The 13,764-nt window shown below is 42.1% G+C and overlaps 1 protein-coding gene and 1 long non-coding RNA gene across 2 annotated transcripts in view; one reads left to right on the plus strand and one right to left on the minus strand.

Moving 5' to 3' along the window:
- Positions 1 to 740: 740 nt before the first annotated feature.
- On the minus strand, positions 741 to 6,558 carry LOC121076856. Its single transcript, XR_005823758.1, has 4 exons — positions 6,446 to 6,558; positions 5,399 to 5,522; positions 3,765 to 3,895; positions 741 to 3,381 (listed from the first exon to the last, which is right to left on the minus strand). It is a non-coding gene; the product is annotated as an uncharacterized LOC121076856 (long non-coding RNA).
- RHPN2 (rhophilin Rho GTPase binding protein 2) overlaps positions 6,251 to 13,764 on the plus strand; it is a 29,717-nt gene continuing 22,203 nt past the window's right edge. The window contains exon 1 of the mRNA XM_040571485.1: positions 6,251 to 6,719. Within this exon, the coding sequence (XP_040427419.1) occupies positions 6,651 to 6,719 (69 nt within the window). The 5' untranslated portion in view covers positions 6,251 to 6,650. The remainder of the gene's footprint in view (positions 6,720 to 13,764) is intronic.

Raw genomic sequence — 13,764 nt, forward strand, 5'->3', positions numbered from 1 at the left:
CCGGCCCCAGCCGCTCGAGGTCCCCCCAGAGCCACCCGGGTGTTTCAGCGAGGTTGTTTTCAGACAAGGCTGCCGGCTTGGGGAAGGCTATGGGGAAAGGGAGAAAAGGCTGCAGTGTCTTGTGTCCGAATCGATGGGCTGAAATGCCGCTTGGTGTCTTTGGCAACTAATAAAGCTAAAAAAGAGTCAAGCGCTTGACATAATAGCCATTCAGCTACATCCTCCAAACATCTGATGCACCAGATAAGACCTGTTATCAAAATACCTCTGGCCTAAGGGCTAGGAAAAGGACAGCAAAAACTCCATGAAACGGTACCGTCTAAAATGAAGGTGCAAAGCAACCTCCCTGAATCCATATGAACAAAGGAGATGGAGATTTTGTCAAATCGCAGTTTGGAGCCGATAAACAGCCAAATCTGTTTGACCACATTGCTTTTAAGAGTACTGGAATAGGCTCCCCAGGGATGTAGTCAAGGCACCAAGCCTGTCGAAGTTTAGGAAGCATTTGGACTATGCTCTCAGTCATACATTCTGTGTGGAGCAAGGAGTTGGACTCAATGATCCTCGTGGGTCCCTTCCAGCTTAGGATATTCTATGATTCTATTAAAAAGAACGTGCAACAGGAATCAGTGCAGTAGTCTTCGGGCTCAAACTCCCAGAGCAGAGCACTATCCCTTCGCATTTACAGGCATCTGCATCTCTTTGGGGAGGCTTGTATCAAGAGAAAAGCTTTTACGAAACGTATTTTATATAAAAACCATATAAGAACAAATAAGTATCCATTGATGACAAACTAAGTACTGAAAATACGATTTTTTAAGTTTGTCTTTTCCCAGTGTTACCCGTCAGAAACCCGTATGTCAGTTTTGATTCATTTGATTTCTCAACCTTGCAGTTTTCCTTAAGACTGAGATTTGCTAGAGTGAAAAAAGTGTTGCGTTCCATTTATCTGGAACTTTTGCAAACAAGGATCACCAGTTTCTTGAAATCCTTGAACATAAATCACAATGCAGGCTTGGGAGACTCCTGCACTTAACAGATAAGACATCTGCAAGTTTACTGGTGTACTCTCTAATCCAGCCTTTGTGTTTGTATACACAGAACTGGTTTCTTTCAAAGTCAAACTACCTGAGTTTCATGTGGTTTCAGGTTTCCATAGGAAATATTTACACAATTCTATGCAAATAGGGATTATTCTGTTTTATTTGGGTCTCTAATTCACTTAAAAACAATACAGTAGAAGTCACAGACATTTGTCTGCATGCGTTATCTTTTCTCATCATGACTAATTAGTAAGCAGTTATCTAGAACATATAGTAGCAAAATAAGTTGTTAGCGCAGTTGTTGTTTCTCTTTGTTTAGGAAATAATTGTTCCTGAATAGTCAAGTCTCTGTGACTGATTCAACACACATGCTTAAATAAACCCTTTTTGAACAATGTTAACAGAAAATCTTTTGATTGTCTTGTCTGTTATGTTCAAAGTGATGGGGTAATCAAATCTTGAAGTGCTTTTTTCCCCGTTAAGTCTCTTATCAGATTAGAATTACTTTTGTATCACAGTGATATTGCCTTGTCCATAGTAAACTCTATCTCCTATTTACCGTTGTTACACCTAGTGAAAATTGCTTTCTGCAGCTGTTAAACAAGACAATGATTCCAACGTCTTTTGATAATGGTAATAAAACTAAAACACTTGGAAGTCCAGATAGTTTGTGTTTGAATACATTTTTTACGGTGTGAAATAAAGAAAAAAACAACACAGCATTTTAAAATGAAAGCTCAAATACTTGCCAGTACATATGAAGCTGAAATAGGGCCCCAAAACCATACATGGACTTCAGGCATTAGTTTTCCATACATTTTCAACATCTGGTTTTGAATTAGTGCATCAAGATGGTAGACCATAAACATTTCTTTCCACATCCTTTATAATATTCTGTATTCTTTAAGATCAGTTCCTCAAACAGATAACTTATTTTTGATTAGTTTTAAGTTACTTGAATAACTCACACTAGAAACTAAAAGCAGCATAATTTATATACAAAAGAAGGAAACAAAAATTTGATTCATCCACAAGTTTTAAAAGCATCTTAAAGAAAAAAAAAAGATATATAAGAACAAAAAGTATAAAATACAATAATACACCAACATTTTATTATCAAAAAACACAACAAAGGAGACAAACATGACTTCACCCCTGACTTATCTTGGGTTCAATGGGAATTTTCATCTTAATATTCTTCCTAACAACACGTGGTTACAGTATCAGTTGAGGAAACACAAGTGGAGTACAGACCCTGAGGCATTGTTTAAGCCAAAGTGCTAATTTTCATTTTCTGAACAATGAACAAAGAAAGAGATAATGCCTGTGGTCCTTAAGTACACAGATTTTTATCTATGGGTTTCAGTCAAAGGCAAAGCATTACTGGAACAAGTGGTGATGATTTTGCCCATGTCTGGCCTTACATTCTTAATTCCCACTGAAACTGCATCGCCCTGAAACTGCAATGTCTTGTTTCAAATATAGTCTTGCAGTAGAATAGGCAAAGCATGCTTGTTATTCGATAGTAAATGGGAGATTTTTTTCAGTAATCATAAAGCTCCAGTTAACTGTGCAACACAGTTAACTTGAAGAAACGGTGGAATGCTGCATCTGTAGCCAAACATATTATTACTATAGTCATCCAAAGACTTTCTACTGAGTTTGTGTAGCACTTTTTATACCATTTGGTATTACTCAGTAAATTCCTTGTTTAGGAAACCTTCTGGCACTACTTGCTTGCAATTCCTGTCTGGTCACTTTTCAATTCATCTGTCATAAAATGCAGAAGGACTTCTTTTGTTTACGAGAAGACCTTCCATTCTTTAGTCTCAACGCTTTCCAATTTGAAAAACTCCTACATCTTGAAAACTTTTAAGTCTTAAAGGAGATTCACACTATTGCTATTGTGCCCCCATGACCCATTTTGGCCTTTTTTTTTTTTTTTTTGTCCAATATATATTTGTAGACAGGAGAGAAAAGGAGAGAAAAAGAAACCTATGAACCCTTTTCCTCTCTCCTCACCTAAAACTTCTCTATGGTAACCAGACATTTCCTCATTAAAGAACTGCAATCTTCAGAAATAAAGGATGACAACTAGCTGGCAGCTGAACTCACCAACTGTAAAGTTACAGCCTGTCAGGGATGCTGACAAAATTTTCTCTTTTCTCTCAGAATCAAAGTTTAATAATCAAAGCCAACAACAACTGGAGGAGAAATAAGTAACTATGTGTCTTGTCAAGAATTCAAGAATGTACCTTGAAAAACAGCATTCATTTGATGCATACGTCTCTCTTCATACAGTTCTGATGTGCTTTTGCTGGTAAGCCTCTGTGCCTGTCTGGAATAAAACATGTCTTTGAAGCACCTGTTACCATCCTGTAGCCGCAATGTCTGAAGTCAAAAAAATAAACATTCGCTTCTCACAGAGGAGCACCTGTCCTTACTTAGTCAAACCAGATTTATATCTTCCAAGTCCCAGCAGGAAATGAATTTCCCAAAGCAAGACCATTTTATACTGGCCAAAGAGAAGAATGAAGACTGGAATTTCCTATATTCACATATTTTTTTCAGGATGGGGGAGGGCAAGAAGGACAGGACTGACTGAGAAAGTAGTTATGCATACAAAATAGAAACATGTCACATAATGTGTATGCGTACACATGTATCATATATACTATCATGTGTCTGTGATAAGGCTACCCAAATTCTAGTCCCTCTTACCTTGACTTTTGTGGGACAACATTTGGGACAACTCAAGCTCTGCTATTCTGTGCCTATTTTCAGAGGGGTCATTATATGCATCACCTGGCAGGTTTATCTGTGAAAATGCACAAGTCTGATAGCACAGAGTTCTGTAAAACAAAGAAGAGAGATTTGATGCGGAGATAAGATTCCTTGCTTTCAATTTCAGTATTTTAGGCACAACATACTGATTTTCATTGGATGCAAATCCTTAAACATCTGATAAGAGATGTTTTCCCAGATATAGTGCAATGTCCTGTGCACCTGGTCACGGAATTTACTGTCTCCTAAAGTTAAAGATGTCAGCTAAACATCTGCATCTGTACACTCCTTTTTCTGAGTGCATGAGCTCCCAATTCCTAGCCTGTTATTACTCAATCTTTACAATGCAGGAAACCAAACCCTGATTAATACAATTGTGAGAAACTGAGAAAGTCTGTGGTATAAACCCACCTCAATATAGGAATTCTAACAGCAACCAAAAAGCTACTGGAGACAAGATGTTTAACCGACTGGTTAGAAGAACAAGGGCATGTCTTCTGAGGGTAAATCAGTTTTTGGAATGTTCTAAGCTGCAATTTACATTCCAGGGTCATGGAGCGCTCCTACCCCGTCATTACATAGCTCAGTCCTAGCTACCGAGACCATGCAATCAACATGTCTTCTCCAAAAAAGCATATTCACTAAGAAGGAGCACTCTATAGGCAGACAAAACTTATTGCAACTTACTTAAGAAATAGGAGATTGACCCTAGCACAGTTGAGATGAAGTACCCTTTATCAAAGCAAGGGAAAGGCACGGTCTAATCTGGCAGTTCTGAGTGTTGGAAGATATTCTCAGGACACTCAGCATGGGGGAGGAAGCCTGTTAGAGCTATCCCGGACTCCTGAATTTGCTGGAGAAGTTTGCTGTGTGTAACACAGCTGACTTTGTTTCAATCAAAGTAGCCATCAGCCACTGAGAAAGGCTGCAGTTTATAAGCAAGATATGCTAAATGATATTTGGTATTGTTCTCTGCAGAAACTTAAGCAAATTTGTGCTCTGCACACACCATAATAATAGTCACTTGTCCTGTTGTTAACTGCCTGACCCTTTTGCCAGGCTAACAAGCCCTTATGACTTTTTTTTTTTGGAGTAATAGCTGTACCCTTTCAATTAGGTCCAGTTTCAATAAATGCAGTGAAAGCAGTGCAAACTTCTGAGATGGTCACATTAATACTGCTTTGACTGCCAGATTGTACCGGCATAGCCTGTGCTGACAAATTACTAATTTATCTCTTATTGATACTAACTTAAACTATGTATTGTATGGGAGATTTACAGTGATTTTGCAAAGTTTAATTTTTCAAATACTTTTTGAAGGTCAGCATATTTTCTAATAGTAGAAAAAATAATTTAAAACACTTTATAACCTCTAAAGAGAAACTGAAGGAAGTTAAACTGCTTCTCCATTTTTACCTATTTCTACTTGTTTATAATTATTATTTCTTATATATATTATTTCTCCTTATATTCTTTGATGTGTTCATGCAGTATCTTTTCCATTACTGAAAAAAAGGAAAAGGTACTGGGGTGAGAGTGAACAAAATCTGAAAGAACAAAATTTAACTGACTTCAAGAGACAACATCAGATCCTTGGGTCCCAGTTTCTGAGTTGCTGACTCCAGTGTTCTTCCTTAAAACCGTGCAGTAGACACAGCTTAACCAGACTGCTCTGCATAACTCTCTGGAGACACCCTGATTTTCAAAGAAAGTTTCAGTTAAGGATGTAATTCCAAAGACATTTTTCTTTGACAAAGTTATCTTTGCAGATTTTTTCCTGACTCCTGAAGATTACCACTACACTGTGCTGCTAAGAAAGATGAAAAACTGAGAAGGAAGGGGGATAAGATATGTTCAGTAATAAGCTTTAAGTATTTTGCCTTTAAGTGCTAAAAGCCCACATAATTCCACAGGTTAGGCCTGGGTAGTATCGGTAACCAATATTGGCCATTTCCTTACTTGAGCGTCCAGTACAAACATTTGCAGAACCAGTTGCTCAGCGGAAGATTTTGGAGACACGCAGTTTTCCCTGCGAACACCGCACATTTTTGCAGTTCTGAGGTTGACTCCACAGCGGTTTCCCAGCTTCGAGGCCAGCCCTGCCTCTCCCCCAAGTCACTGCTGCCCTTACCAGGGCCGGGTCCCAGGGCCATTCCACCTCTCCCTGGGGTCTGGGGTCTCTCCCGACCAAGGAGAGCTCTGGCCTCCCCGGGGCCAGCTCCGCTGCTGTGGGGATGACCCGCGCTGAGGCGCCAGCTCGCTGAGGCGACCCCCGCGCCCGGGAAAGCTCCGTGTGCGTGTGGACACGGCACATGGCGGATCCCCCAGGGGCTGCCGCCTGGCCCGGCGGTGCGGGGAGGCCGGGGGGAGGCGGCGTGAGGCGAGCGGTGCCTTCGAGGCTCCCGGCCAGGCTCCGCCACGCTCCAGAGGAGCGCGGAGAACAGCCGGAGGGGCCGGGGAGGAGCGCGGCGGAGGCGGCGCAGCGGGGCGCGGAGCACCCGTTCCCCCTCAGTCACCGTCCGGCCCCGGACGAGGGGCGCCTCATCCTGCCGGGACAGGGGCTGCCAGGTCCCCACAAGCTGTGAGGGCGGAACGTGAACAGAACGACCGTGCCATACCAGGGGTCGCCGTGCCGGGGCCACCCGCTCAGGGAACGGTGAGGGGCACCGCCGTGAGGCGGGGCAGCTCCTCCCCGCTGCCGGAGGTGGAGCCGGGCGGCGCCGTGGGGCAGCGCCGACATTTCCCGCAGGGTCGCGGATCTCACACAGCAGCGATTGCCTCCTTAGCAGCAGCAGCAGCAGCAGCAGAGGGACTCGCCTGGAGATGACGGACGCCCTGCCGCCCCGCGGCTGCCAGGCGGCGGAGCCAGCGGAGGACAGCTACTTTCGGAAGGTGAGAGGCAGGCTGTGCCCCAGGGGGCCGGGGCGGCCGCCCCCCTGCGCACCCTTTAACACCGTCAGCACCCTCAGGGCTCAGGCGGGCCGGGGTCCCGGAGGACGCCCACGGGGTCCCTGCTGCCCGCTACAAGATCTGAGGTGCTCTCGCGCCTTCACAAAACGAGCCAAATTCCACCTGACTTTTTTTTTTTCCTCTCTCTCTCCTTTACTACATGTTTTTCTGTTCGTTTCTCACTATGTCTCCTCGATAGCTCTCTTGTGTACCTGTAGGAAAGCTCACTGGAGTGAAGCAGTAAAGTTAACAGGCTCGTTAGGAAGTTTTTAAGAAACATCTGCCCTAATTACTCTCCAGACTGACTGGGTGGCTTGTGCCCCGGTTCATTCGGCCCAGCAGCAGCCCCAGTACGTGAGGCCTCGGGGCAGGGGGGGCGTGGGGTCGTTTTTGGTGGCACTTGTGTATTGGAGACCATAAACTGCTTATTCTGTGGGGAAAACAAAACGTAAATGCCGCTCTCCTCTACACACAGACGTCCAACCCTGCGCTATGCTGCAGCTGCCGTCTGGATTACACCCTAGGGAGGCACATTTGCTTTGTTCTGCTGCCTCCTTCACAAAACGTTTGGGTTTTGCTCCCAGTAGTCCCTGTATTCATAAGCCTACAAAGCTTAAGCAAACAGTATTGCCCTTTAGCAGAGGAACTGCTTGCAGATGAAAAGGGCGAAGTTTTACTTGTGCCTGCCATGCTGTGAGGAATCGGCGCTGCCACATAAACAGCTAGGCAGACTGAAGCGAAACTTTGACCAAATCTTGTCTGGTTTCTTCACTTGAGTAATCCTACTATAATATATGGTGAGTAATCACTTAGTAGTCCACAGCAGGAAATCATGAAGTGTGGCAAAGTTTTAATTATTTAGAGTTTTCACAGCTATACTTTCTAGAGTACTGGATGCTTGCGGGCTGCCTTGGTAGTAGGCATGTGAGTAGAACCTGACAAGTTTTTGTTGAAGTTAGTCAAGTTTTTGTTAAGTTAGATACAAATTGTCTTTTCCACTTGCTCTTACTGGTGAGGACAGGCTGCAGTTTAACAGTCACGCTGTGCTTTGTAAGTCATAAGAGGAATATACCTGCTGCACTCAGACTGGCTGGAGGGCTGGGTCCTTCTTGATGACGTTATTGTACACTAGGGATAAGTTCACCGAAACAGCATTAGGGCAGTGTAAACTCCATATGCTGAAAAGGTATGAGGTTTTTCTAATATAAAAATACTGCATCCAAGATCAATTTTATATCTGTTTATGAACATCTTTCCCGCTTCTAGATCACTTGTCTTAAACCACTATAAAATGGGTATGAAACTGATGTTAAACAAATCTGGCTGAGACAGAGTTGCGGTAGCACACTTCACTGTTCACTCAGGAGATCTTTGAAAGGCTCGTCTAGCTCCTACGTACCTTTAATACAGTTGCAAACTTGAGATCAAGCTAGATGCTCAAAGCCTTCTATCCCTAAAAGTTAAATGTAAACGGAAAACCAGTATTCCTTGTTATACATTAGTTGAATGGTCTCAAAGATCAGAGCTTTCATTCCAATTAAGTAGTTCCAGAAGAAAACAAACAAACTTTTAAAGAGAAAAAAGCCTTCTGGAATCTCGTACAAATTTAAGTTGTTATCCAAGGAGTTACTTTGATAGAATTGCTCTTTAGACCTTACGTGTTCATTTGAATGGTATGCTAGATGATTTCATGTAACAAACTGATTGAACTGGTCATGTGTGTCCATGGGTTTCTCCCCCACCTCTCAAGAGCTCCTTCACATTGTTTTCCCTTCCCTTTTTAAAATCACACTATTTAGTTTCCCTGAAAGAACACCAGATTCATTTGTGCAGAATCACAATGGTTTCCAAGGCTATTGGTTGTGTTTTGAGACTGAAAGATGGTTATTTAATTGATCTTTGTTCTATAAACTGTGGAGCAAGGTGAAAACGCTTGCTATTGTATCAGTACTGCTCACAGAAGGGCTTCCAAATATTCTTTATGCAGTGTGGTTGTCTTCTGTACTCTGCAAGATTACATGCAATGCAATTTTAACATTGAGAAATCTGAGTGGGTAGTTCGTATAATATCAATTTTTTCTAGACTCCGATATTTTCTTGTGATAAATGAATTGATGTAGGAAGTATGCTCAAAGTTTATATGGTACCCTTTTGTAGTCTTGAATACAACATACCAGAAAATGACGTTCAGTATACCCAAGATGCAATATGTAAAAGAACTATTTCCTTAATTCTTGTTTAGCTTTTTTCTATAGGGAGGAGGCCATGTAAAACTATGAATGGCTCTGTGTAAAGGGCAATGAGCAGAAATGGGGCAACAGAAATACAATCCTCCTTCCTGCTTTCGTTCCTGTTGCCACACTAGAAGGTTAGTCTTGCTGTGACTCTGCCAGGTTCGTCTCAGATATGACGGTGGCAGCTTCTCCTGGCCACTCCCTGCGCCATCCCTCAGGCTTCCTTTTACTGTTCTCCTGCAGTGACCTTTCTCCTCCTCTTACCCCATATTTGTGTCCCTTCTCTCCTTTCTCTCCATGGCAAAGGCCCCTCATCTTTCTATATGCAAATTGCAGTTTCCTCTTCTTCCTGAAGACTTCCCCACTCTTTTTTAATAGATCCCCTGTATGGTTGCACACCTAGTTCTGTTAAAACTAGGTATAACAGAACTGACAATATTGCCCCTATTCCCTTCCTCTTATAACTCTTCTCAGAAAAAGATGTTTCTTCAACTGTTTGATTAGTTGATTAGTGAGGGATTTTAGGTTTAAACAACAAAAAAAAAAAACAATCCTTGCTGATATCCTGGAGAGGATATGGCAAGGTGGTAGAGGAACCCTACTAAGGCTTTCCATCAAAGAGGAACTGGAGCTTCTTGCTTTCTGGGAAGATAATGCCCCAGGAAGCTGGTCCTGCTACTGTCTTGTTTATCTCCGCCATCACATGTTGGGAGTGTAATTCAGTTTACTCCATGGTACAATACCAGGGCAAACTGTACTCATAGTTCTGGGTGGTGAAAGTGCTCCTAGATGGCCAGCTTTGTGCCTCGATCTCCTCCGTGCAGAGTTCCACATTCTTTCAGTGGTTTTGTCGGTGGCCCTGTGAATCGAGCATGGTTATGCCAGTCCTCCATCCAAGTCCACTCCCAGTCTTTCTTCCCATGAAAGAATCTCTGTGGCCAGTAGAAAAGAGTGACAAAACTAATGATAAGAACAAAGAACAGCTTGCTTTAAAAGTAGAACAAGGCATTCACATGGGAAGGATTTTTCAACAGACCAATAGTAATTAAAGCAGGTCTATCCTCGTGTGCTGTTTTGCTTACCTGAGATGCTTCTTCTACCTCTGGGAAGTCAGTCTTTAAGCTTTTTGTAGCTCTGTGAATTGGTTGGCCACTCAGACCTCTTCCTATTTTTTTTTTAGTTACTCTTGAGTTCTCATGGGAAAGACAACTCTGTTTTCTAAGCTGGTGTCCACTCCCCTCCCATCATTACAGCACCCCGCTAAACCAGTATGTTATCACAAAGTAATCCAAAGAACAGGTCAATATACAGAACACAGGATGGTTGTGAAGCTGTGTTCACCCAGCCAGAGGATCCAACACTTGCATGGTGATCTTAGTAGGGTTTTACCAGCTCTGGGACTTTTCCTGTTGGTTCGGAGCAGAGGAAGGAAGAGATTTCTAGCAAGTTCTTTCTAATACATCTTTGCCACCTTGGTTTATTGCTTTATAACTCCTTATGCAGATTGTAACTTTTCAAGTTTCCTAATCAGGAAGCTGCAATAGATAAGAAAAAGCCTTAGTTCATTTTTCAAGCTTATGCTTTCTGTAGGTCTCCAGATATCTGCTGGTACAGCACAAAGCATCCCTTCTTCAGTATGGTTGTCTTGGATAGCAGTACGTTGTGTTGCACACAGGCAGAGCAGCTGGACAGCTAGCTTAATAAGTCTTTAGATGCTGGTCAGGTGAGCGAAGATGCTTGTTTTCTTCAACCTTTCTGAAGGCTTTGGCTTGGTCTGTGAGACTAGAAAATTGCCATCTAGACCAAACTGGTGATTCAGAAAGAAAGACAGTACATATTAGTCCTGCCTGCCAGGGGAAAGGTCTAAAAACAGAACACAGGCAGTTCTGTAAATAAAGCACCAGGCTGAAAATGATGATAGGTATGGTAACCTGCTCGTGAGTCAGCACTTCCCTGATTAATCCTCTCTCCTTCCACTCCTTAGCTTTTGGGCTTTCTTCTGTAGGGTTTCCCCCTGCCCCGCTGTGCTTAATGGATCAGTTTACCAACCTGCTGCACCTGTGCTTCCACTGGGCTGGAAGTCTTTAGTCATTAGTAGCCAGGCAACCATTAACATTAGCATTGACACAGGAATATTTATTTGCCTGTTTGTTCTCTTTCTACGTGTCTAGCAGGGACAGAAACAATGTTGTGATGATTCATGCTCCACTTCATGCCATGCCCTGTCCGCTCCTTATATACAAATTCAAAAAACCTAAAACTGAAAGTAGACCTGCATGTGAGATAAGGAATCCTCTGAAACTTGGTTCATCAGGGGACAGACTTCTCTGACACGATACTGATTTTTTCCTGTCGATTAGTTGAGTGGTGCAACAAGATACTATTGTATCGAAAATATGTATTTGGAACTTAATACAAAGATTAATTCTGGAAGTTTACATTAATACTTTGGCCAGGTACTTAGATCTGTAAAATAATTGCTTATGGTACAGGCTCTGGAAGACCAGATCTTCCTCACCCCTCTCCCCCTTATTTTAACCACAGATAAAAACACCTATTATTGAAAGATTTGCAGTATATGGCTAAAACTTCAACAACGAACCAACAGAAATATGCAAAGAGCAACTTTAATTGTAGAACATAGGATCACTTCTAAATTATTATATTTCCTGAAGTCCCACTAGAAATACTAGTGTGAATTTATTTACCATAAATTCTATTGCAGCCGAGGAATTTACCTCCGTAAGTTAAGTCACATACACATTTAAATATCTGGAGGCTATGGCCATTTGCATACTCTACAGGGCTTTACAAGCAGCACAGGTTGCACTGGCTGGAAAGGAATGTTTTATTTTAAGGAAGAAGGCACACCCAGTTTCAACTCTGTGTCACCTTCAGACAGTATGCGGCTCATCTTAAAAGTTCAAACCACTGCTTCACAAGTCATACTTATGCTAACTTCAGATGCTTCCTGTGATTGCTCATTGTTAGGCAAACAGTCATGATTTTCGTTTGCATCACAACTGGATTTCTGACCTTATGCTTCTATTTTGGAGAAATAACTCCTAGGCATTCAAGTTTAATACAGATATTTCTTTATTTGGGACCTGTGTTTTTGACAGCTGGTTTCCTTCCGTCACTCCTAACCTCAGATAAACACAAAGATACTGCTTGTACCCCATAGACTGGTGGTCTGAAGGCTCTGTCGGGTGGGAGGTGAGCACTGGTTCATTGCACAGAGGCAAGATGTTGTCCATTGACAGCTAACCGGGAGTACTTGACTGCAGGTTTGCCAGGCTACCCTTTATGCTCCTGTGTAATCTGTAGAATAAAATCTCCCCCAAATCCCATGTGAGCCCTGAACAGTCCATCAGCTGCTTTCTAGCTCTGCATGAACTCCTGCTGTTAAGCAGGCTGTGCCTGGTCTGAGAGACAGCAAGTCGCACCGAGATCCCACAGGCATTCATAATGCAGCTGTTTGCCAAATAAGCACGTGTGGGACAATGTTTACAGGATTAAAAATAAAAACCAGTGGGATATCCAACCACCTAAGCTCAGGCATTAATTCTAACAACAGATGAGCAGGAATCCTATTAGAATCTGTCATCACACTCCATTAATTAGTCAGATGATTGCTATGAAACGTGGGCCCTGAATAGGCCAGCCTTCATCAGGAGATGCATGCATGTTTGTTTGTTTAATATCAGTGTCTGTTTCTTCTGAGAATTTATCTAACTAGGTACATAAATAACAAATGTTAAGGATCTGTAACTGTTAGTGTATAGGTCTTGCTTCTGAAAAGGAGGTGTTAAAAACTTACCAGATTCCTGATTCTGCAGTTCAACCAAACAGGAAGAAATAAAAGTAGCTAGCAAATTGAACTTCAGGTTTTTAAGAGCCTTCTAGTTTTTCAGGAGCTAAGAACAATAATATTTAGACACTTCAAATACTTTGTGACATGTAGCTATACTTCAAGGGTGGGGGAAGGCTTTAAAGCTGATAGCTTAGTTCATGATTTGAAATGTCTTTACGGGAAAGCTATTTAACTTTTTTTTTTTTCAAAAACATACAATGAAAGCTTAAATCATACTCTATTATTGGTAACTTTCGCATCTTCATTAGTAATAAAAATTCTTTGTTGTTATTGAATGAATCACTTACAGATGGTATATAATAAGGGTAAAATCCAGTTCACTCTCCATGTTGTCTCAACTCTGCAAATAAACAGTAATTAAATGAACCATCTAGCATCCTGTTGACAAGATGTGAAACAGTAGGTGTGGAAAATGCAGGGAAGGTTGGCTGTCAGTTGTTCTAATGTACATCAGCATTCTTGGGGTTGTGCAAACGTAAGCCAGCTGCAAAGGCTGGCTGGGAAAGGGACCTTGTACATGGAGGAAAACAAAAATCTGTCTCCAAAACAACACCTAAGTGCATAGAGTTTGTGCTTCACACAAGGGGAAATCTTCTCCAGATTATCTTATTTGCCATAATGTTTCTTGCAGATGTTGGTTATTTTCACTGTTCTCTATGCAGGCTTCTACCCGTCAGTTTTTTGGCAGCCTGATAACAATAGAGTTTAAGCCTGCACGTGAACACAAACTAGCAGTGTCCCCATACTGTGTGCAGGAGAACTAAAAAGCACAGTTTTCTAAAAGGTAAAATAGGAGTTCCTTATTGGCCTTGAGGTAGATGGGAGGTATATGCTTGCAGCAGGTGAGCCTATCCTGAAAACAGACTCCTCTGTCCCTGTG

Source organism: Cygnus olor, chromosome 12 (genome assembly GCF_009769625.2).
Source record: "Cygnus olor isolate bCygOlo1 chromosome 12, bCygOlo1.pri.v2, whole genome shotgun sequence".
NCBI classification, from domain to species: domain Eukaryota; kingdom Metazoa; phylum Chordata; class Aves; order Anseriformes; family Anatidae; genus Cygnus; species Cygnus olor.